Source organism: Sus scrofa, chromosome 2 (genome assembly GCF_000003025.6).
Source record: "Sus scrofa isolate TJ Tabasco breed Duroc chromosome 2, Sscrofa11.1, whole genome shotgun sequence".
Classification (NCBI taxonomy): Eukaryota; Metazoa; Chordata; class Mammalia; order Artiodactyla; family Suidae; genus Sus; species Sus scrofa.
In genome coordinates this window covers 15,222,927-15,247,247 of record NC_010444.4, presented here as the reverse complement: position 1 = coordinate 15,247,247, position 24,321 = coordinate 15,222,927, and the positions used below count along the sequence as shown (strand labels likewise).

General features: G+C 51.2%; 1 protein-coding gene across 2 annotated transcripts; it reads right to left on the bottom strand.

Moving 5' to 3' along the window:
• SPI1 (Spi-1 proto-oncogene) lies at window positions 1,569–19,398 on the bottom strand. 2 transcript variants are annotated; one of them, XM_005660921.3, is made up of 5 exons: window positions 19,140–19,398; window positions 16,669–16,768; window positions 3,623–3,810; window positions 2,640–2,802; window positions 1,569–2,291 (listed from the first exon to the last, which is right to left on the bottom strand). In XM_005660921.3, the coding sequence occupies exons 1-5, from the start codon at window positions 19,182–19,184 to the stop codon at window positions 1,972–1,974; spliced, it is 816 nt and encodes a 271-aa protein (XP_005660978.1). In that variant the 5' UTR covers window positions 19,185–19,398; the 3' UTR covers window positions 1,569–1,971.

The window sequence follows — 24,321 nt, the reverse complement described above, 5'->3', positions numbered from 1 at the left end:
CCAGAAAGAAGGAAATTACGTGTGACCCACTGCAAGCAAGACCCAATACCGGGGAAGTTCATTTGTCCCCCGTCATCAGGGGGAAGGAATTCTATACACAAGCGTTGTCCATGTGGTCAAAACCTACTCGCCTTTTCAACACTGAAATCATTCTTTTCTGCCATTTTAACCACATTTAAAAGGCATCTCATGGAGTTCCCATGTGGCTCACCTAGTTAAGGATCCAACGTTGTCACTGCTTTTGCTCGGGTTCAATCCCTGGCACGGGAACTTCATGCCAGGGGTGCAGCCAAAAACAAACAAACAAAAACACAAACAAAACCAGAAAATGCATCTCATGCTCCTGGGCCTTCTTTAAAAGGGAACTGAGCCCATTTCCCTCGCTCGGGGCTAGGAGCCCTGCATAGGGGGTGTTGCGGATGGGCTTCCCCAGCCCAAGCCCTTGGGGCGAGGAGGTAGAGTGTGTGTTGGGGGGGGTAATCTGTCCCAACAGGAATGGCCCCAGAATCTGGGTTCTCTGAGGTCTGCAGGCTGCTGAGCAAAGTTCCTCAGTCCCACACTGTTGGCTGCCTCTTCTTGCTACTGTTGGAAGCAAGAGCTTACAGGTTTCCCTGATCATCTTTTTCTGTCTCTCCCCTGCCATAGGCTCTAAGCCAGAGGGACCAGACACAAGGGTACACTCGAGAGGTTCGCTTGTACCAGGGTCCTGCTGGCAAGGATCCCATGAGGACACTGCAGCTGACAAGAGCTCTGGGGCTTAATTCCTGCTCCTGACCGAGCTACGAGCTACGGGTTACCCTCTCGCAGACACGTGAAGCTTCTCACATTACAATGACGTAGCAGCCCACGTGGGATGGGATCCAGCCCACCCCTTACTCGTGGTGTGAACTAGGACAAACTATTTGACCTCTAAGAGCCTCAGTTTTTCAGTTTATAAAATGGGATGCTATTAGATACCACTCCTCAGGGATGACATGTAATAAAATGGCCAAAAAATCCAGTGTTGTTGCCATTATTATTATTATAATCATCACTAGGGTCATAGCCTACAGCTTATAAGCTTAAGGCTCATGGAGGCATCTAAAAAAAATTTATTCGTTGCAGAGGGCTTTTTAATGATTTATTTGCCTAAGAACAACTGAGGACTCTTCCATCCACAGGCTCTAAATCCTGGTCAGGTACAATGTGTCATCTGTCCTCATGTCCCCAGTGTCCAGCATTGGAAAGGATCCTTAGTAAATGCCCGAGGGACAAATGAGGAAAAGACATATCAGATGGCGGGGGGTGGGGGGGCAGACAAGGTGCACAAAACATTTTTTTTCCCCACACCTGACACATATGACACCTGACACATATGAAAGCTCCCAGGCTAGGGGCTGAATCAGAGCCACAGCTGTCGGCCTAACCCACAGCCATGACACCAGATCCAAAACACCTCTGTGACCTACACTGCAGCCTGCAGCAACATGAGATCTTCAACCCACATCCTCACAGACACCATGTTGGGTTCTTAACCCACTGAGCCACAACGGGTGCTCCCACAAAACATTTCAAAAGAGACTCTGTACTACAAGAGGACTCACTGAGAATAACTTTAATGTTTTGTTTTTTCAGGAAGCTGATGGGGGAAAGGTGTGGGGAGGGAGGGAGGGATGCTTAAAGAGGAGAAGGATTCAATTTACACGAATAAGATGACTTCGAACTCCCAAGGAAGTACTGCTAGTACTAAGCAAGCTGACCCTTCGCTGAGGCCAGACGCCCAGGCGGCCTTCTGGAGCCGGGGCTGGAGTCCTGGTGGGAGGCGAAGCAAGGGTGTGGATAGGGGTCTTAGAGGAGGAGGGGCTGGGCGGAGAGGCCCGCCACAGTCCTGCCCCTGGCCCCTGGAAGCTTCCCCCCTGTGTCCAGCCGGGCGAGGGGTTAATGCTATGGCCAGCGGGGAGACCTGGCGGCCCGGCGGGCTTGGGGCTGGGCTCAGTGGGGTGGGTGGCGCCGCTCGACCAGGGCCCCGCGGCCCAGCACCTCCCCGCTGAACTGGTAGGTGAGCTTCTTCTTGACCTTCTTGACCTCGCCCGTCTTGCCGTAGTTGCGCAGCGCGCGAGCCATCTTCTGGTAGGTCATCTTCTTGCGGTTGCCCTTCTGGATGCCCCAGCGGTGCGCCAGCGCCTCCTTGTGCTTGGACGAAAACTGGAAGGTGCCCTTGTCCTTGTCCACCCACCAGATGCTGTCCTTCATGTCGCCGCTGCGCAGCAGGTCCAGCAGGAACTGATACAGGCGGATCTTCTTCTTGCTGCCTGCGGCCGGAGGTGGTCAGCGCGCACTCCCGCACCCAGCCCGCCAAGCTCCCTCCACATGGTACCGCCCCGCCCCGCCCCGCCCCGCCCCGCCCCGCCCCAATGGTAGCTTCGGAAGGACTACGCTGGCGCGCGTGCGCACACCTCGCTACAGCGCCTGTGCTCAGACGTGCGCAGAGACACTCACAGGCACTCCCCCGAAACACACTGGCAAACGCTCGCACACGCGCACGCACACACACGTACTCTCAGCTCTATGGCCTCCCTGCCACGTCCGCCGGCTTGGGCCGAGGTGGGCATGAAACCGGGCCCGGGCTGGGTCCAGGCTGGCTCTGGGCATCCCCCTACCTGTCTCCCCGTGCAGGAGGCCAGGCCCTGGCTCCAGGCCGTCGGCCTCCCCGTCAGACACTTCCAGTGGGGGGCTCTGCCGCTCGCCCTCCTCCTCATCCGAGCTGGGCTGGGCCGGGGACAGGGAGGGGTACGGGAGGCACATCCGGGGTAGGTAGGAAACCTGGGAAGGTGGCCGAAAGAGGGTTGAGGTCAGTGAGGGACAGTTCAAAGCTCAGCGCTGCCAGGTAGGGGGTCAGCTGGGTGAGAGAAGAGGGGATGCTGAAATGGGAGGCCAGCAAGAGGCAGAGCATGCGGGAGAAAGGTGGGTTGTGGGGTCGGGCAGGGTCACCACACAGAGGGGCCAGGTTGTGGGGAGGAGTGGCTGCTGAAACCCCCACTCACTCCCCTGGTTCGGGGCTGCGTGGCCAGGGGAAGGGGCATCTTTTTCTCATATGCCGTGGGCCCCCCGCAGCAGCCCGGGGGGGAGGAGGTGCTGGAGAGTTGGGCACCAGAGTGAGTGGGGTTTAATAGGTGGGTGACAAGTGCCTGAAGGGGTGATGGAGGACAGTGAGGATGGTAGAGGTCAACAGAGGTCACTGGGATTAGAGTTGGTGCAGCTGAGGGGGGTGGTCAGTGGGGAGAGGGAGAAGCCAGGAGGTCAAGGCTCAGTGACCTGCATGCCGGATCCATGAAGGGCCACTGATGGGGGCTTTGGCCAGTGGGGGTCAGGAGGGCCTATGACAAGGCCATCAGGGTGGAGAGGATCAGTAGGGGTGTGGGAATTATCTGGCCTCTCTCCATGGTGGGGTGAGAGGAGATAAGAGGTGTAGGGTCACGAGGTCAGTCGGGGGTCAGAAGACAGCCGTTGAGGCTCCCGCCGCCGTTGGCGCTGTGGGGCAGGAAGCCGAGTTGAGTAAGAGCCTGTGTCAGCTTCCTGCGAAGCGCCGGCCTTACCACAGGCTGCGGGCTGGGCCGGGCTGGGCGGGTGGCGCTGCACGCACCTGGTGGCCGAGGCTGGCATGGGTGGGTGCCATGGGGGTGTCGAGCACGTGCATCTGCTCCAGCTCCATGTGGCGGTAGAGCTGCTGCAGCTGGGGGGGCTGCACACTCTGCAGCTCCGTGAAGTGGTTCTCGGCGAAGCTCTCGAACTCGCTGTGCACGTGGTGCGGGTGGAAGTCCCAGTAATGGTCTGCGGGGATGGCAGGGCCGTGTGGGTGAGCGGAGCGGGAAAGGCAAGATCGTCAAACCATAACGCCTGGCCGTGCGGGGCTCTTTCCACGGACCAGGCTGGGCTGCAAGTTGACATGAATCATCTCGCCTCCCACCCTGTTACTTTCCCACCCACATTCTATAGATGAGGACACTGCGGCTTGGGGGCTACACAACACAACCAAGCTCCAAGGCCTCATTGGTGGCAGAGCGGGACCCAGGTCTGAGGCACAGCCTTTGTTCTCAGCAACCATTCTACCCCGCCTCCCATGTGATCACAAGGACACAGGCTTTTGAGCCAAAAAGTCCGAATCCTGGCTCTGTCATTTACTTTCTGTGTGACCTCAGGCACAGACCCCTCTGGCCTCAGTTGATTCACCTGCAAAATGGGGATAATAGTTACTGGGTGGAGTTCCTATTTTGGCTCAGCAATAACGAACCCTGCTAGTATCCTTGAGGATGAGGTTTTGAGCCCTGGCCCTGAGCAGTCAGTTAAAGGATCCAGTGTTGCCATGAGCTGTGGTGTAGGTCACAGACGTGGCTCAGATCTGGTGTTGCTGGGGCTGTGGCATAGGCCAGCAGCTACAGCTCTGATTCATCCCCTAGCCTGGGAACTACCATATGACATGGGTGCACCCCTAAAAAGCAAAAAAAAAAAAAAAAAAGTTACTGGAAGGTATAAATGAGTTCATACTTGTAAAACCTTCTAGCCCTAGAATGGGCCCTTGGGGAATGCTGAGTCCCCTCTCCTCCCCGTAAGGACATAGCCGTGGTTCCTGAGCTGACTGGCTGCCCACAGTCACAGCACATGGTCTTGTCACACAGCCAAGGTGTGACTGCAGAGTCACAGGGCTGACATGCCTCACACACCAGAACTTGTCCAGGCCCCCAGTGCTGCCCCTTCAAAGCCATGCCCTTGGGCAGCTGCCCCCGGGTTCCAGTGAGGTTGCCAGGACCTAAGGCTTTCCCGGAAACTCCCTCGTGGGTGCTTTCAGCGTCTGCGGTGGGGTGGGTTCGAGTTTAGGGAACAGCTACATGCCACGGGGAGCCCTGCCTGGGACTGGAGCTGGTCTTCAACTTGGTTTCTCTGGACACCTTTTCCAGGAACAAAAACTGCCACATGTCAGAGGACTTCCTGGGTACAATTTGGTGTCTAAAAGGAGATGTGGTGACAAAGTGACAAGAGGGATTTTTCTCCTGTGACCCAAAGAGGGAGTGTACAGGATGCCAAGACGGGACGGTGTCTCTGTGACACGCACATGGCCCTGCAGGGGGACCTTCGCCAGCCTCATGTGTGGGTGTGGGCCTGTCTGTCTCCCACTTTCTCTTTCTCTCTCAGAAACACACACTCACTCATACCTCCCTATGAAATGCGTTGTTTTTGGCTCTGCACTGGTTATCAGAAGGCTCGCTTTCAAATCCTGCCTCTTGGTGGCCTAGCCATGTGACCCTGGGCAAGATATTCTACCTCTCTGAGCCTCAGATTCCCCACTGCAAAAGTCAGAGACCCAACTGAGTGCTTGGTTACCGAGGTCTCATCCACATGTGGAATCATTTGAACCCACAAGCCAGACTCCCACTTCCACGAGGCTGCGTGACATGGGGGGAGAAAGTACATGATATGGAGCAGAGCTGAGTTCCAGTCCTGGCTCTGCCACTGACCCCTGAGTGACCCCTATCTCATAGGCTTGCCGTGAGGATTAAATGAGCTAATGCCTGCAAAGCGCTTAGAGTAAGACCTGGCACAGAGTCAAACTCAATAAACATTAACTGTCATCATCATTGTAGTGATTATTACTGTTTTATTCTAAAGAGCCTAAATCACTTGAGCAAACAGCAGATGCTTTAATTTGCGTTTGTTCTTCTCCATCCCTCATTCCCCTGCTCCCTGCCATCCTAGTTGGTGGCCTCAAGAAATTGTTTGAGGGGCCCCGGATGTCATTCTCTCCCAGAGGCTGGAGTGGGTGCCCCAGTGTTGCAGGACAGGCACTGTTTTTTTTCACTGTGGTATTTCCAGCACTTGGATGCAGCAGGCACTCAGTAAACACTTCCTGAATGAATGAATGAATGAATGAATCCTAGTTTCTTTTTTTTTTTGGCCATGCCCACGGCATGTGGACATTCCCGAGCCAGGCTCAAACCCATGCCACAGCAATGACCTAAGCCACAGCAGTGACAAGGCTGGATCCTAACCCAATGAGCCACCAGGGAACTCCTACTTTCCTAAGAACTCTGACTCTACTCCACAAAATTATCTAAATCTGAAAGGAAAACAAAACAAAACAACACTTAATCTGTAAATTCTCCACTTGCTGTGGGAGTTGGCTCTGTCTTTGGTTTTTGGTTTTTTGTTTTTGCTATGTCCACAGCATGCAGAAGTTCCTGGGCCAGAGATCAAACCTGTGCCACAGCAGTGACCCAAGCCACAACAGTGACAATGCCCGATCCTTAACCTGCTGAGCCACCAGGGAACTCTGAGCTCTGTTTTTCAGAGGCAGGCTCTTTGGGGCTCTGAGATTTGGTGAGCAGAACCAGGTTCCTCTTTAGCTGTAGCTTTGCCCTCCATCCCTTCTCCTGGCATTGTCCCATTTTTGCCTTCTCCTGGCCAGCTTAAAGTGTCCAGAAATTTTTTTGGAGGGGTGGGGGCTGCCCTGTGGCAGATGGAATTCCCTGGCCTGGGATCAGATCTGAACCTGAGCCACAGCTGCGACCTATAGCTCACCTGGGAACGCTGAGTCCCTAGCCCACTATGCTGGTCTGGGGATTGAACCTGCATCGCAGTGCTCCAGAGATGGCGCTAATCCCATTGCACCACAGCAGGAACTCCTGCCCAGATCTTTCTTCTGCCCACTTTTGCCTTCTTCTGCCCACCAGCCCCCACATCCTCACACCTACTCCAGTTCCGGGGTTGGAGGGCCCCTGAGTGCTCTCTTTCTGTCCTGCTCCCCACCTCTCTTCCAGCTCCACTGAGGCTCACCTTGGCGGGTTCAGCCCGAGTACATCCTCATCAGAATTACTTCCAGAGTTTGAAAAGCCTGCAGGTTTGGGGCCCATTGGAGACCCACAGAATCTGCAGCGCCGAGAGGAGACCTGGGATTCTGGCCTTTAACTGGATCCTAAGGAGACCCCTGTACTCACTAAGGCTCTGGAATCTTGCTCCAGGGTCCCCTGAAAGCTGCAACTGAGACTTTGGGGTTACTATTAAGGTTTCAAAAGGCCAAACAGAAACCTTGCCTTTACCCTAGATTTGAGTGTTCAGGCAATTTTGTAAGCAACACTGTCTGGTAGGCAGAGATGACCCAAGGATGAGGCCCTCTGAAGGAACGCAATGCCAGGAGTCCATCCGCATGCAAAGGTCAGCACTCCTGGGCTCTTTGGACCTCATTTCTGGCTGACTGTTTAGGAAGGCATTGCTAAATCCCTTTCTGTCGCTTCAGTAGGCCACCCAGGCCATCCTAAAATTTACGCCCCCTTAGCATGACTTTCTGCTTCTCAAAAGAATAAGTGTATTTGTGTATCTGGAGCGAGCACTGGATCCTCCTGTCTACAACCTGTTAGGCACCCAATACGTACCAGCCCTCAGTCAGTGCTTGATTAAATGACCAATAACAGTTAATTTTAGTGGGGTTTTTTTATGTACAAGGCACTGTGCTAAGTACTTAATCCACATTATCTCATTTAATTCTGACCTTAACTCTGAGAAGGTGGCAGCTGCAGCATGAGGAAACCATGACTCAACGAGGTTAAGTTCCTTGGCTATAGGCAGTCGTTGGTAGAGTCAGGATCTAAACATTCCTGTGTATGACTCCAGGCACTGAACTCTTGCCACTATATACCATACCACTCTGAGGAACAAGATTGCTCATGAAAGCTTTACGTAAGATCCATGGTGTCAGAATTTATAGACTGCTCTTAGCCACCCATCTGTCTACCATCATTTCCCCTCATCCATCATTCATCATCCATCCTTCAGCCACCCATCAGCGAACATCATCCACCCATCATCTATCCATCCATCACCCAACCATCATCCATCCATCATCCACCCACTACCCAACCATCATCCATCCATCATCCACCCACTACCCAACCATCATCCATCCATCATCCACCCACTACCCAACCATCATCCATCCATCATCCACCCACTACCCAACCATCATCCATCCATCATCCACCCATTCATCCATAATCTATCCATCCATGATCCATCCATCATTGAACCTTCATTTATCCAACCAACAATGATCCATTCATCAATAGCTTTCATTTCTTCCCTCTAAACCAGCTCCCAATCCCAGACCAAAGTCCTACCCACACATTCCTATTCTTACTCATTTTTTTTTTTTTTTGGTGTCACTAATACCTATATGTCACCAGGACAAAAACAAAATGATATTCAAAACAATCCCACACAAAAAAAAATTCAAGATTTAAGTATCATTTAGTTGACCTTATCTCCTCAGAGCAGAAAACCCAGCCTGAAGTGAGGGCTCTCCCCAGGGGAGGAGAAGTAAGATCAAGACAGAGAAAGAATTTGAGAAATTAAGAAAGCAAAGGCTGAGAAGGCAGAGAAAAACATCTTAGAAGGAAACCACAGACCATTGGACAAGGGCTCATTAAGCCCAGCTGTCCTGCAAATTGTTCAGATGTGGAAACTGAGGACCCAGAAAGCAGGAGAGTTCCAGGCTCCTTGTTACTTTCTACACTGTATCCTAATTATTGAGATTTTTTAGCTGTTCCCCTTATTAAAGATAAATCTGGCAGGACATGTGTTTTATTCATTCCACAACACCTAGCAATGTGCCTGGCCTATAAAAGACACTTAGTGTATATTTATTAGCTGGGTAAGTCAGGGGGAGATGAATGGAGGGTTCGGTGGTGGGGGGAGGACAATGGGAAAAGTGATTGAGTGGCGGACTGGACGGCTGTGTGCATGAATTGGTGGATAGTCTGTGATGTGAAAAGATGAATGAGTGGAAAGATGGAAGGATGGAGAGAAAGGTCATGCTTTGGAGCTCTATTTCCTTCATCAATCCCACTGCAAATAGCAAATCCTATCACTCCAATTAGGATGGTTATAATCAAAAACCAGAAAATAACAAGCGTTGGTATTGCTATGCAGGAAAGATCAACAGAACATTGTAAATCAACTATAATAAAACATTTTAAAAATTAAAAACAGAAAGTGTTGGCGTTCCCATTGTGGCTCAGGGGTTAACGAACCCAACGAGTATTCATGGGGATGTGGGTTCAATCGCAGGCCATGCTCAGTGGGTTAGGGATCCTGCATGACTGTGAGCTGAGGTGTAGGCTGTCAGCTACAGCTCCAATTCGACTCCTAGCTTGGAAGTTTCCATATGCTTCAGGTGCAGCCCCAGAAAGAAAACAAAAAGTGTTGAGAAAGGGAAAAAAATGTGGAGAAAGGGAACCCCTGTACCCTGTTGGTGGGAATGTAAAATGGTGCAGCCACTATGAAAAACAATATGGCAGTTCCTCAAAAAACTAAAAGTAGAATTACCCAATTCCACTTCTGGGTGTGTACCCCAAAAGACCTAAAAGCAGGATCTCAAAGAGATATTTGTGTACCCATGTTCACAGCAGCATTACAGCCAAAAGGTAGAAGCAACCCACGAGGCCATCATCAGATGAATGGGTATGTACACATGGTGGAATATTTTCACCCTTAAAAGGAAAGAAATTCTGATATATGCTTGCAACATGAATGAATCTTGAGGACATTATATGCTAAATAAAATAAGCCAGTCACGAAAAGAGAAAAACTGAATGATTCCACTAATGTGAGGTACTTAGTGTATAGCCAAATCCATAGACACAGAAAGTACAAAGGCGGTTGCCAAGGGCTGAGGGGAGGGGGCAAGGGGAGTTACTGTTTAATTGATAGAGAAATTCAGTCTCAAATTCAGATGAAAAGAAGTCTGGAGGTGGACGGTGGTGATGGTGGCCCAACAATATGAAGGTACTTAATGCCACTGAACTGTACCTTTGAGATTGGTTAAGATAGTCAATTTTATGTTCTGTGTGTTTTACCACAATTAAAAAAAATAATAAGAATAAATGGCAAATTCTCTGAGCCCTACCTTCAGAATCTATCCTGAATCTGTCCCCTCCTTTCTGCCTCTCAGACCATCACCCTTGTCTGAGCAACCATCCTCTCTCTCCTGGATGGTCCCCGTGGTTTCCTACTGTGCTTTGCCCAGTTCCTACTCCTGCCTCTGCTCCATCTATTCTCCACACACCAGCCAGAGTCATCTTTTTTTTTTTTTTTTTTTTTGTCTTGTCTTTTAGCCACACCCATGGCATGTGGAAGATCCCAGGCCAGGGATCTGCCCTGAGCCTCTGCAGTGACAATGTCAGATCCTTAACCCACTGAGCCACAAGAGAACCCCCAGAGTGATCTTTTTCAAGGCCCATTCTGTGGAATCACTAGGTATTGGAAGAAGGTCTGAAATCATCCAGAGAGACAAAATAGAACTAAACAAACAGAAAAATAAACAAAACCCCAACTTGGTTACATTCAAAAAGAGGACATGGAAAGACATCAGATTTCCTAAGAAAAGCTCTAGTAACCAGAAGAGAGTAGAAAAATGCTTTCAGTTTCTACGGTGAAAAAAATGATTTTCAATCTAGATTTCAACGCACAGCCAAATTACAAGTGGGAGCATAAAGATACCAGGGAAAGCAAACAAAAGCAACAAAACCTTACTTCCCACACATCCTTTCTTAGACTGTAATGATAAGAACAGCAAATCCTTAAGCATTCACTGTTCTAAGTGTTTTACATATAGTAACTCTACCCTTACAGCAATCACATGAAGTAGGTATCATTAATAAGAAACTGAGGCACAGAGGGTGAAATGCCTATCGTCACCCCCACCCAGAGCCTGGTTCCGGAATGAGGGGTCCCTCTCCCTGCCACACGGCCCCTCCAAAACACAGCGGTGCAAAGTACAAGTAATCAAAACACGCCACGTGGCTCAGCTGTGGCTAATATCCACACAGCCCTAATAATGGAAAACTCAGATCTTGATTTAACAAAAGTTACAATGCAGAGGAAGACAAATGCTTGATGATCTCACTTTTGGGTGGAATCTAAAATAAAAAACTAGACTCAGAAAAGGAGATCAGATTTGTGGTTGCCAAAGGCAGGGGGTGGGGGTGGGGGAAGTTGGATGATGGGTCTAGGGTGCAAACTTCCAGTGGTAAGATCGCTAAGTCCTGGGGATGTAATGCATAAGATGACTCTAGCTAACACGTCTGTCTGGTACATTCATAAGTTAAGGGGGTAGCCCCTAAAAGTTCTTACCACAAGGGGAAAAAAGGAATTTCTGTAACTATATGAAGGGATAGATTTTTAAAAATTATTTATTTATTTTTTATTATTTGATTTGATTTGATTTTTTGTGTGTGCAGGTTGTTTTTTTTTTCATTTTTTTAAAAAAATTTACTGAAGTATAGTTGATTTACAAGGTTGTGATAATTTCTGCTGTTCAACAAAGAGATTCAGTTTTACATGAAGGGATGGATATTAACTACACTGTTGTGGCAATCATTTCACAAATTCACACGTGTGTGAAGTGATTATGCTGTCACACCTTAAAATTTTTTTTTCTTTGCTTCTTTTTTGTCTCCTTTTTAAGGCTGCACCTTCCAGTTCTCAGGCTAGGAGTCCAATCAGAGCTGCAGCTGCCAACCGACACCACAGCCATAGCAATGCAGGATCCGAGCCACATCTGCGACCTACAACACAGCTTAACCCACTGAGAGGGACCAGGGATTGAACCCGAGTCCTCATGGATTCTAGCCAGGTTTGTAATCCACTGAGCCATGATGGGAACTCCTGTCACACCTTAAACTTACACACTTATGTTGTATGTCAATTATAGCAACAAAACGAAAAAAAGGGGGGAAAAGTTACTGTAAATATTTTAGGATGTGTGGAGAAGTGTGTGTGTGTGTTGTAAATAACTAGAGAGTCAAATTCTGATCTTTCATAGTACTGATGAATAGATAATATCGCAAAGTAAAAAAAAATCAAGCTAGGTTCATTTCCGCCTAGCATACAGAAGGTACTCAGTAAATGTTTGTGAATGAATAAATAAATACTGTTCTAAGTCTACTTCAAATCTTTCTATATACATTTACATAGCCCTGTAATAGAAAGACTGGAAAAATAGATTTTTGGTTTTGCTTTTTAGGGCCACATCTGCGGCATACGGAGGTTCCCAGGCTAGGAGTCCAATCGGAACTACAGCAGCTGGCCTATGCCGCAGCCACAGCAATGCCAGATCTGAGCCGAATCTGCGACCTACACCACAGCTCAAGGCAACACCAGATCCTTAACCCACTGAGCGAGGCCAGGGATCGAACCTGCAACCTCATGGTTCCTAGCCATATTCATTTCCGCTGCGCCACGACGGGAACTCCTGGAAAAATAGATTTTAAGTTTCTCTGATATGCTATGTATGCCATGGAGAAATGACTGATTAGTTTACATAAAAGGTATCAAATTGGGAGTTCCCTTGTGGCTCAGTGGGATTAGGATCTGGCATTGTCACTGTGGCGGCTTGGTTTGGGTGGTTGCTGTGGTATGGATTGGATCCCTGGCCCAGGAATTTCCACATGCCTCGGGTGAGGTGAGGCCAAAAAGGAAAAAAAAAGGTACCAAATTGCAGAACAGCATGATACTACAGTCCGTTTCTGAATAGCTAGAACATGCGGGCGTGTAGGTATTCACTTACAAACATACAGGATTACACATGTAGAGTAAAACATCTTCAAGGATAGACCACGGTGCTAACAGTAAGAGTGGGAAGAGAAATGTAAACCAACTTTCATTTTTTTAAAAAAAAGCAAAAAAAGCAAAACAATGAGAAGAGGGAAGGCATATCTCACTTGATAATGCTGTTGTATTTTTAAATTGTTTGCAATGGGTATTTGTTTAAATAATTAAAATTAAACATTTATAATTTATTTAGATTTTCACACCCCCCCCCACACACACACGGTCATTTAGATCATGTCATTCCCCTGTTCAAAACCCTCCAATGGCTTCTCAATAGATGTCAGCTACAAACTCCTGCCAGAGCCTTCAGGCCCTGTGTCATCTCTGCAGACCCCTCTGGTTTCATTTCATGTCTGTCCCCTGTGCTCACCGGCCATTCTGGTCCCGCCCGAGTCCCTCCTGCTCTTGCACCGGCTATTCTCCACCTAGAACACCTGCCTATCTTTGCATTCATGTTCCTTCCCTGCGCTCAGATTTCCACTCAACTGCCACCTTCCTCAGAGGCCTTCCCTGCCCACCCAAAGTATCCCCCCAGACACTCTGAATCACGTTACTCTGCTTGCTTGCCTTTTTTTTTTTTTTTTTTTTTTTTTTTTTGTGCTTTTTAGGACCGCACCTGGGACATATGGAAGTTCCCAGGCTAGGGGTCCGATCAGAGCTACAGCTGCCAGCCTACACCACAGCCCACAGCAACGTGGGATCCGAGCCACGTCTGCAACCTACACCACAGCTCACAGCAACACCGGATCCCTAACCCACTGAACGAAGGCCAGGGATCCACCCGTATCCTCATGGATACCTAGTCGGATTCATTTCCGATGAGCTACAACGGAAACGCCTACATTACTCTGCTTTCTATAGGACTTTCTAGAACATGTCTGTCAATTTGATTGTTCGTCGTCTCTCTCCTCACTGGACTGTAAGCTCTGTGAGAGCAGTGGCCTGGCCTAGCCTGGCCTGCTCATCATGGAACCTCCAGTGCCTAGAACAGTGTCTGATACACAGTGTATAATCAGAGGCTATTTGCTGGATGGACAAATGAGGGGATGAATGGACAAGTGGGTTGGACAGTAAGTGTTGGAAGGATGGGTGTGTGGCTGGGTAGACGGGTGGGTGAATGGGAGGATGGGAGAGGAGTGGATGGATGGATGAGTTGGGGGGGTGCTGGTTGGCTGGCATCTAGATCATCGAAACATGACCCGGTTGATCTATCACGGAAGGTTTTGTGTGTCTCCACTCTCCCAGCTGCTTTATCTCCCCTGCCTGGGAGGATGCAATAAGCTAACAGACCATGTCCTGGAAGTTTACTGGGCCTTGTATTCAGTCTATTACCTCATACATGACACATTACCTCATGCAATCATTGCAAGCCTGGGAGGTAAGTATTTTCATGCTCGTAGATGAGGAAACAGGCTCAGAGGGGTTAAGTCACCTGCTCCAAAGTTACACACTGGTGAGTGATGGAGCCAGGACTAGACCCAGGTCTGGCCCCAGGGCCTTTTTGCTAAATCTCACCACCTAAAAATATAGATGCAGAGGACACGCCCGAACTGGTAGAAGAAGGTGGGGATGTCTCTAGTCTTGAGTCTCTAGAAAATACTTTCCAACAGGCATTAAGAAAGAACAAAACAGGAGTTCCCTTGTGGCCTTGTGGTTAAGGACTTGGGGTTGTCACTGCTGTAGCATAGGTTACTGCTGTGGTTTGGGTTCAATCTCTGGCCTGGGAATTTTTTATTTTTTTATTTTTTTTGGTCTTTTTGCCATTTCTTGGGCCGCTCCTGCGGCATATGGAGGTTCCCAGACTAGGGGTCCAATCAGAGCTGTAGCTGCCGGCCTACGCCAGAGCCACAGCAACGCGAGATCCAAGCCGCGTCTGCAACCTACACCACAGCTCACGGCAACGCCGGATCCTTAGCCCACTGAGCAAGGCCAGGGACCGAACCCGCAACCTTATGGTTCCTAGTCGGATTCGTTAACCACTGCGCCACAATGGGAACTCCAGGCCTGGGAATTTTTGAATGAGGTGGGCACCCCCCCAAAAAAAAGAAGGCACAAAACATGCCCAGGACACCTGGGGACGTTGGAGGAGTCCCCATAAAGAAGAAATTGGGTCTGAGAACCCCAAAGGCTGCTCAGGCATCCAATTAGGAGTCATTCCTAGAGACCCACCCGCATATAAGGGGTCTGCCTGGGCCCTGAGCCAGGAAAGCACAGGCTTTCTCTAAAGTGTTCACTCCATCAGCCAGCCCTGGACCTCGCTGATTTCTAGATATATAAACAGCATTCCCATATTACAGGAGGGTAAACTGAGGCTTCAATAGACCTAACGGAAATGCACCCAAACCCAGTGAAGCTGAGAAGGCGTCAGGCCAGAGGAGGAAAAAAAGCCCTCATGCTGGAAGGGTGGCAAGCCCTGAGCTTGCTGGGACCCGAGCTGTTCTGCTGCCTGCAGCCACCAGGGGGCGCCGGTTCTCAAGCCGGGAGGGACCGTCTTAGGTCCCAAACTGCCTGGGGGAAAGGTGAGCTGCTGGTCTCCGGTCAAGGACACCCAGCCCTTGATCCTGGCCGGGGGAACTGGAGATAGAATTCGAGAGACTCTCTCTCTAAACTGTCTGGATTTTCCACAGAGAAAATGCATTTCATGTAGAATTGTAAGTAAGCTTATAAGGATGAAAAAAAAGTGGTTTTTAAAGCCTTTCTGGCCTCGGAGTCCTGAAAGAAGCCTGTGTATTCCCAGATAGGCCCTTGAAGAGCATTCACTACCTACTCCTGAGACGTGGCTTCCAGGGATCGTCTTTATAATTGTCGTCAGGTGTGAGTTCCAGTGAAACAAGTTTTGTCAAGCTTTGGCATCTGGATGTTGAGGCCCTGAATAAGGACTCGCCACATGTGGCATCTCTGAGTGTGGCCTATAGGTTTAAACCGTGTGCCAGCACAATGGGGCTACAGGTGTGAATGGCCCCCAGATAAGGTCTTCAGGTATGAAACCTTCCGCAGCTGTGGCACACAGCATGCCTGTCCCCCTGGGGTTGCAGACACTCTGATGTCTGGCCCACCTAGATCAGACCCACTGGAGAATCCCCCAGTGAAGACCCATTAACCGGGCCACCTTGCCTTTGGTTCAGGGGTGTCCCAGCAATATGCCAAGATCCACGTCAGGGGATCTCTCTTAGCTCCCTGCCCAGCTCCCAGGCACCGAAGCCCTCCTCCCCTCCCCTGAATTTGTTTCAGGATCAAGCCTGGGCCTTGGTGGGGGCAGCCAGACCCAGAGAGAAAAAGCCTCAGGCCCAGGCCTCATCCTCGCCCCCATCCCCAGCAAGCTGGGGGCCTCGGCCCTACTGAGTGAGAGGGGAGGTGCCCAGGGCCTTTCCTTTAGGTCAGTAGTCCTCAAATAGGGGTGGTTCTGCCCCAGAGGGGACATTTGGTAATTCTGGTGTCTTGATGGGCAGTACTGCTGGCATCTAGTGGGTCAAAGCCAGGGATGCTGCCAAATACCCCACAATGCCTAAGACGGACCCCACAATATAGACTTATCCAGCCCAAAATGTCATGGGAGAAGCACTGCTAGCCACACACAGCAGGAAGCAGGGCTGCACCAACAGGAGCTCAGGTTTAGGGGGTGCCAAGAACAGAGAGGAAGACGGGATGTTGGGGGGGAGGGAAAAAGGAGGGCACACTGGACCTGGAGCCATCAGAGCTGGGACCCCCTGACCAGCTGTGCCACCTTGTACGAGTCCCGTAGCCCCTTAGTCTATTTCCTCGTGTGTCAAAAGGACACAAGGATTGGTCAAGAAGATAAATGTGCAAGAGATGAAGCCTGTGCCTTGGCACACCAAGGATGCTCCGTAAAAGCAGGCTGGGAATGTGGGTGTGAGGTGCGGGGCGGGGGCTTACTGAATGCCTGACCCTGAAAGCTAACTGGCCCCTATGCTCAGAATTCCAAAGAAGCCCCAGGAACGAGTCTTTTCTCTCTGCCCAGAACCCAGCAGGCCAGGCTGGGGAAGTGGGGGCGGGGCGGGGCCCTGTACTCACCGCTGTGGCTTTCTCCATCACTGCTGAGATACGGGTAATATTCATGCGTTTGGCGTTGGTAGAGATCCGTGTCATAGGGAACCAGGTCTTCTGATGGCTGCTGAGAGAGGAGCGTGTCAGGACTCGGATGGTGGCAGGGAGACCCCAGCAGGGTTGGCAGCCCCCCAGTATGTCCACACTGAGCAGCTGCATCAGGCCCACTGCTCTCCCTCTGCTTAGAACTGGGAGAGGTGACAATAAAGCAGGGACCCAGGGGAGCAAGAGCCTTGGCTCCTGCAGAAAGGGGGTGACAGGGACCCTGGAGGTCAGAGGTCAGAAAAGAACCAGGGCTGAGAGGACAGCAGGCAGCGCCCCACGGTCACTTCACACTCACAGTCCACTGCTTTCCCGGGTCCCAACTTACGTGTCTGCCCTTTCACCGTGACACCGAAACACCGATACGCCTACCCCCCCAACCATCCTCATACTCCCATGACACACTTCCACCCACACTCCCATGTGTGAACTCACACCCATTCACACTCACTCTAGGGGTCAACTGGCATATCCACACACTTGTCGTCACCCGAGCCCTGTTTACACTCACCTGTAGACACACATAGTGTCCCCCAAATTAACACACGAATCCGTATGCTCGCTGCCAAATGCATTCACACACGTTCACACCCATATCCTTCCAGGGTATTCCTCCTGCACACTCACTCCACAGAACACATGCTTGTCCTCCTGCCACTTTCCGCACCCCACTCCCCTCTCTCACGGCCTGTGCCCAGGCCACTGGCAGGCCCAGGGCCACCATGATGACCAATGGCTAGTCACACTGATGGAATTTCCAGGATTCGCCCAGGCAGGCTTTGGGGGCCGTGGGCCAGAGCCTTGACCCTCTTCCTCCCTGCTCCTCCCATCCACCCACCTCCCTGGGCTACTCCCTCCCCCCACCCCCAGCACAGGGACAAGCATACCGGCTTCCCAACAGTCACCAGGCCTCTCCCCACCCCCGCAGTATGTGCCCAAGGATTGCACAACAGTAACTCTGGCCCTCAGGGTCTGGTTTGAGGAGCAGCACTGCCTTAGGAGCCCACCATCCAGGAGCCACGCCAGACTAGCCCCTGGGCTGAGGAGAGGGGCTGAGGGGTTTGGTGTGGAAGCCCAAGATATGTCTCCTATGCAGCTCTCCCTGGGGTTCAGAGACTGAGAGGTCAAGGTTCAGACAGGGTGGCTGAGCCCCTGGGCCTGTGGCTTTCTCAGGGCAGAGGTGGCTCTTCCCAGGACCACCTCCATCCGCTCCTGCCTGCCCCCTCAGACTCTTGGTCCCAGGTTGGAGAAGGGTGGGACCAGGCCAGGTGGGGGCTGGCTGGCTCCCAGGAGGCCGGGATCCTAGCACAGGGTTTGTGGGTAGCACAGCCCCACAGCAGGATGTCAACCTGGGGTGCCTCCCTGGGGCTCTGAGGCCTGGCTGGGTGGTGGGGGTGGTGAAGGGAGCTGCATCCAGGCCAGGAAAGCTGAGTCAGGTGGGCAGGTCCTGCCAAGTCCTTGCCAGCTCCCCGCAAGTGTCCCTACCCCTGCTGAGGGCAGACAGGGTGGGAAAGGGACATAGGTCTTCTCAGAGAGGCCCAAGTCTGACACCTGCCAAAGGCTGCAACTGTCACTGAGAACAGGAGCAGAAGGGGTCCACCCCAGACGGCTGGCCTTCCCTCCCTGGGGACCGCTGGGACGCCTGCTTCTTCTCCTCCAGCCTCAGCCCCTGCCTTCACCCCAGGCTCACCCTTGACCAGACCCTACCCCAGCCTCAATCTCAGCCGCAGGATGTCTCCAACCCCAGCTCCTGCCCTCTTCTTCCCGATCTCCAGCCCTAACTGCATGGCCAGTCTCTGCTCCCCTCACTGCTCCAGCCCAGCGCCTCCCCGGCCCCTGCCTCCGCCACTCAGGGCCTGGGCCCAGAGCTCAGAGCCTTAGGACCACAACTATGTCCTCTGTGCCAGGCCCCAGCCTGGGTGTTGGGGACTCAGGCTCAAGACAGCCTCAGTATCCAGGAGCACCCAGGCCCTGGGCTGAGATCTCTGGCCTGCTGCCTCCTGCCCATGAGCCTTTACTGTCCTGGGGGCCGGCTTCCTCACCGGCAAGCCAGTCTCCTCATCTCCTCCGCCACCACCTCCCTGCCGCCACCCTCACCATCCTCAGCCCAGCACCCTGCGCTGGGGCTCAGGCCTGCCACCCGAGCCCCAACTATAAATAACCGTTCAGGCCCCACCGATCACAGCCCCACCGTGGGCCCAGCCCTCAGCCCGCCAGGGCATGCTCCGAGGAAGCGAATGGCCCCCTCGCTGGGTCTCAGGCCAGGAGCTGCTGGGAGGAAACACCAGCTTCCCACTGATAGCCGGAGGGCAGCCAGCGGGTTGGTGGGCTGGCGGGCAGGCGGGCGGGCGTCGGAGGGCCGCGGGCTGGGCTGGTAGAGGAGTCCCGGTACTCACAGGGGGGACGAGGGGAAACCCTTCCATTTTGCACGCCTGTAACATCCAGCCGAGCTCCGAGCCTGTCAGGTCCCCTGCCTCGGTGGGGGCCAGTGCGGAGCCCCTTGGGATGGGGCGCCCCGTCGGGGGCCGGACGGACTCGGGGCGGGCGCAGGGCTCAGGCCTGCCCCTTGAGCTACAGGAGCCCTGGGTGAGCCCCCTCCCTTGACATTGCAGGGCCAGCGCAAGTTCCTGATTTTATCGAAGGCCTGCCGCTGGGAGATAGTCCCCTTGGGGTGACATCACCACCCCAGCCCGTTTGCATAAATCTCTTGCGCTACAGGAAGTCTCTGGCCGGCTGGGGCAGGTGGTGCTCCAGGGGCTGGCCTGGGAGGCCATGGGGGCCAGGCCCCCTGCCCAGAGGAAGCCGGGGACTATGAGGGGCGGCCTTGAGGGCTGGGGTGGGGAGGAAGAGAAGGAGGGAGGAAGCCTAGCTTCACCACTGGGAGGCCTTTGCTGCCCCCGCCCTGCTGAGGCTCTCCAGCCCCTAACCCCACAAACACCTACCTCTCTAGAGACCCTCCACGTGCCCAACAGTCACTTCCTTGGGGTCAGAGCTGGTAAGGATGGCCTCTTGGGGCCTCCATTTTCTGGGGTCAGGCTGGCTGGCTGAGGGCTCTGATCCAGCTGATTCCCAGGCCTGGCTCTCCCTGGGCCCTTGGGCCCCCAGCCCCTCGGTTCTGCCAAGCCTAGCGCTGGGCTCCGGGCCAGGGTCTTCAGCATGGTACCACTTCCCCTTTCCTCCTAGTCCTTTTACACTGGCTTCCCTTCCACCAGAAGCGTTCTTCCACCCTCTCTTCCCAGTTTCCCAAGCACCACCGCTTCTCCCAGATCCCTAAGTGCTCTATTCCCAGCCCAGATTTCTCAGTTTCCCCACCCCTGACCAATGCCTTGATATCAAACCTTTCTTGTCTGTCCATCCATTCATCTGTTTTCTCATCGATTTGTTTATCGGTCTGTTTGTCAATCCATCCATCCACTCATGAAAGCCAGCCGTGCATTCATTTGTCTATCAGTTTATCCAACTATTCACTCGTTAGCCCATTTATCTATTAGTCTATCACCCATCCACCCATTTATCTGCTTGTCCCTTTAGCCATCTATATGTTTATATATCAGCCCATCCGTGACGCATCCATTTTTCCATCTGTTTATCTACTGTATATCCTGCTATTAATTTGTTCACCCATTAATCCATTCATCCACCTGTCCATCTAGCCATCCATCCATTCATACATCCGTCCATACATTCCCCCAACTACCCAACCATCCAACCCCCGCATCCATCCATCCCTTCATCCATCTATCTATGTATCATCCAATCATAATTGAGTTCAAGGGGAAAGGAGAGGTAACGGACAAGATCCCTGCCTTCAAGGAGTTCCTGATCTAGTCTGGAGGGCAGAAGGATGAATAGAGATATTTTTTGATCTATTGATCTCTGATGAGTCTACTTCTCTTGAGAAGAACTTCTTGAGTGTTCCGTTTCCTCCCCTGAGTAGTTGCTTTATATCCCTCCCCAGTGACTTGCCAGCCTCCTTCCTGTCACTGGAATCCCAGATCCCCTAGTGCTTATTTACTTGCAGCAAAGACCAGGAATTCACAAGTCTGTGTTCTCCATTAGATCTTTTTTGCCTACAATCTTCACTGATTTTTTTTGAATGCACTCTTGGGACTCTCCCAGGGGTCCGAGTTACCAGACCTCAGGACTTCCAGGAACTTGACCAAGGCCCTCCCCAAAAAGGAGCAGATCCATCCTTGTCCCCACTTTCCCATCAAAGTCTAGTCCTAGCCCATTGGATGTGTGTGGGGAGTAGGTCTATTGCACCAGGTCCTGCTTGATGTGTTCATTCATTCATTCATTGTTCTTTTTTTTTTTTTTTTTTTCTTGGTCTTTTGAGGGCTACACCTCTGGCATATGGAAGTTCCCAGGCTAGGGGTCAAATCAGAGCTTCAACTGCTGGCCCGTGCCACAGCTACAGCAATGCAGGATCCAAATTTCATCTGTGACCTACATCACAGCTCAGGGCCACGCCAGATCTTTAACCCCCTGAATGGGGCCAGGGATTAAACCCACAACCTCATAGACACTATGCTTAACCCATTGAGCCACAAAGGGAATTCCCAATCGCTAACTTTTGATTGAGGCTCCTCCACGTGCTGGGCCCAGAAAGGGGACATAAACATGAATGAGGCATGTCCTTGGCCTCCAGGAGCTCACAGGCCTGCAAAGAGAACAGAGGTGTAAGCAGACAGACTGGTTCTTCGGGGCTGGGGCACAGAGGTGCCAGGGAACAGTTAATTAGGTCAGGGCCAAGGGCAGGAAAACACGAGTGAAAAGTGAGGGAAAGAGCATGTCTGGCTGAGGAACCAAAGTCAAGGAGCAAAGTCAAGGAGGGGAGAGCGAACAAAGGAGTCACCAGTGAGCTGCTATCCTCTCGGCTAGAAGCAAGACAGGACAAGAAGGCAATGAGCTTTTTGAGTCCCCAGCCTGGGAGCTGGGGTAGCAGACCAGGTCAGCTATGGGTCCCTGAGACCTAAGTCTCAAGGCGCCACAGGAGAAGAAAGAGATGCCATTGTCCCAAGTCTGGCCAAGGCCAAGGGGCCTGGGTAAGGAGACCCATAAAAGATCCAGGGCCCCAAATCTCTGGAAATTGGCAGAACTGTCCCTCACGTTCCGTGCCCATTCATACACCAGCAACTCCTGCTCTTCCTTCCTTCTGCTGCCCCTCCGCCCAAAGGGCACCCGAGGCCTCTTCCCAGAGCCTCCCATTCATTCCCAGAGACCTGCAGTTATTTGAGGCCTTCAAAATAGGATCTCGATTCTAGGCAGTTCCAAGCAGAGCAGGGAAGGTCTGACAAACCACAGTGCCAGGGCTAACGGCTCCTTAATAGGGAGAAATTATTTTCAGAGTGCCTGTGCTGGCTGCTTCCACCTTTGTGATTTCACATAACCAGGACAACCATCTATTACACTGAGGCTCAAGAGGTCAGTGACTCGCCTAGAGTCACACAACTCGGGAATGGAGATCTGGGGCACGAACCTGCCTTCTGGGGCCCTCAGAAAGGCTGGGTCCTAGTGCGGGGGTGGGGGGGGGCAGGGAGGAAACAGAAGTGGGGGTGAGGGGGGCGGTGACCAAAGAGGGAGGGAGAGAGGAGACAGGCCAGCCAGTGGGGAAGCAATGGGACCTCAGAGGAGCACAGGCCTGGCCTCTTGCTTCTGCAGCAGAGGATACAGGACCAGAGAGGGTCCCCAGCTGGCTGGAGCTCATCAGGTGCGTCATGTTGGTGTGTGGTTCACATTCTTGTGGGTAAGACATTGGTCTGAGACTAAAAATCTTAGTTGCTTCGGGGGACAAGAGGCAAAAGAGTTTTTAAATTATTTTATTTTTGAATAGGTAAAACACGCTATATAAAATCTAAAAGGTACCCATTCCCCAAGTCTTGGGTATTTTTCTAGCAATAGTCTAAGCAGACAGAAGCATAGAGCCAGATAGAGTCTTTTTTTAATTTTACGCAGAGGCGGTGTACTAAATACACTATCCTTCACTTGGGCTGTTTCTTTTCTCCCCCCCAAATCCATCCCATGCCCATGCATACAGAGCTGTCTTTTTGCTGTTGTTGTTCTCTTTTTAGGGCCCCACCCGCAGCAAATGGAAGTTCCCAGGCTAGGGGTTGAGTCGGAGCTACAGCTGCCGGCCTACAACACAGTTATAGCAGCTCGGATCCAAGTCTCATCTGTGATCTATACCATAGCTCACAGCAACACTGGATGCTTAACCCATGATTGAGGCCAGGGATCAGCCTGCATCCTCATGGATACTAGTCGGGTTTGTTCCTGCTGAGCCACAATGGACACTCCCTGTCTTATTCTTTTTAATGACAATACATTCATCTGCTCTTTGAAAGGACTGTGATACTGTTTTTTGGTTGTTTTTTTTTTCTTTTTTTTGGCAGTCCTGCAGCATATGGAGTTCCCAGGCCAGGGATCAGATCTGAGCCTCAGTTGCCACCTGTGCCACAGCTGCAGCAACGCGGGATCCTTTAACCCACTGTGCCAGGCCGGGGACCAAACCTGCATTCTCATGCTGCAGAAATGCCACTGATCCCATTGTACCACAACGGAAACTCTTAGATTGTCATATTTTTCAATCATGAGAGATCCCATTCATACCAAAGTATGCACAAAACATTTATGTACAACTTAAAAAATAATTGTGAAGCTAACACTACTGTAACCACCATCTAGGTCAAGAGATAAAACATTGCCAGAAGTTCCCGTGTGGCTCAGCAGCTTAAGGATCCAGCATTGTCACACGGTGGCCGGGGTCACTGTTATGGCACAGGTTTAATTCCTGGCCCAGAGAATTTCCATATGCTGTGAGTGCAGCCAAAAAAAAAAAAAAAAAAAAAAAAAAGCGCAAAAACAAACAAAAATGTTGCCATCACTACAGAACCATCCCCCAAATATTCTCCCTCTCTCTAGAGGTAACACTATCCTAACTTTTTCAATAATTATTTTTCTTCATAGTTTTCCCACTTATGTAAACGTCTCTAACAGTATAGTTTAGTTTTTATCTTAATAGATTTTCGTCCTTATCCAAAAAGAATCAAGGTGTAAATATTCTTTAGGGTCCTGCTTCTTTTTTCCCCACTATGTCGTTGCATGTAGCCATGGGAGGTTTTCCTTGCTGTGTAGTATTCCATAATTTCAAAAGTTATTTAACCAGTCTCTTTTCTATAGACATTCAGATTTTTTCCAATCTTTGGCTGTTATAAATAATACTGCACTTGCAGTTCTCTTGTGGCTCCGTGGGTTGGGGATCGAGTGTTGTCACTGCTGCCATTGCTGTGGTGTGGGTTTGATGCCCAGTCGGGGAACTTCCACATGCCGAGGGTGCAGCCAACAAAGAAAAAAAGCAATCCTACGAGTGATAAAATTTGCTAATTTACACATATGTATGTCTAGAATAAATTTCCAAAAGTTGAAATGCTGGCTCAAAGAGCAGTGCTGCTTTTTTTTTTTTTTTTTTTTTCCTCAGGGAGGCTGAAGGGGTGTATCCACTGGAATAGTTGGGGGTAGGATTTGAATTAAAGGTTGTTTTCCTGGGCTGGATGGACTGCAGTGCTGGCTGGCTCTAGG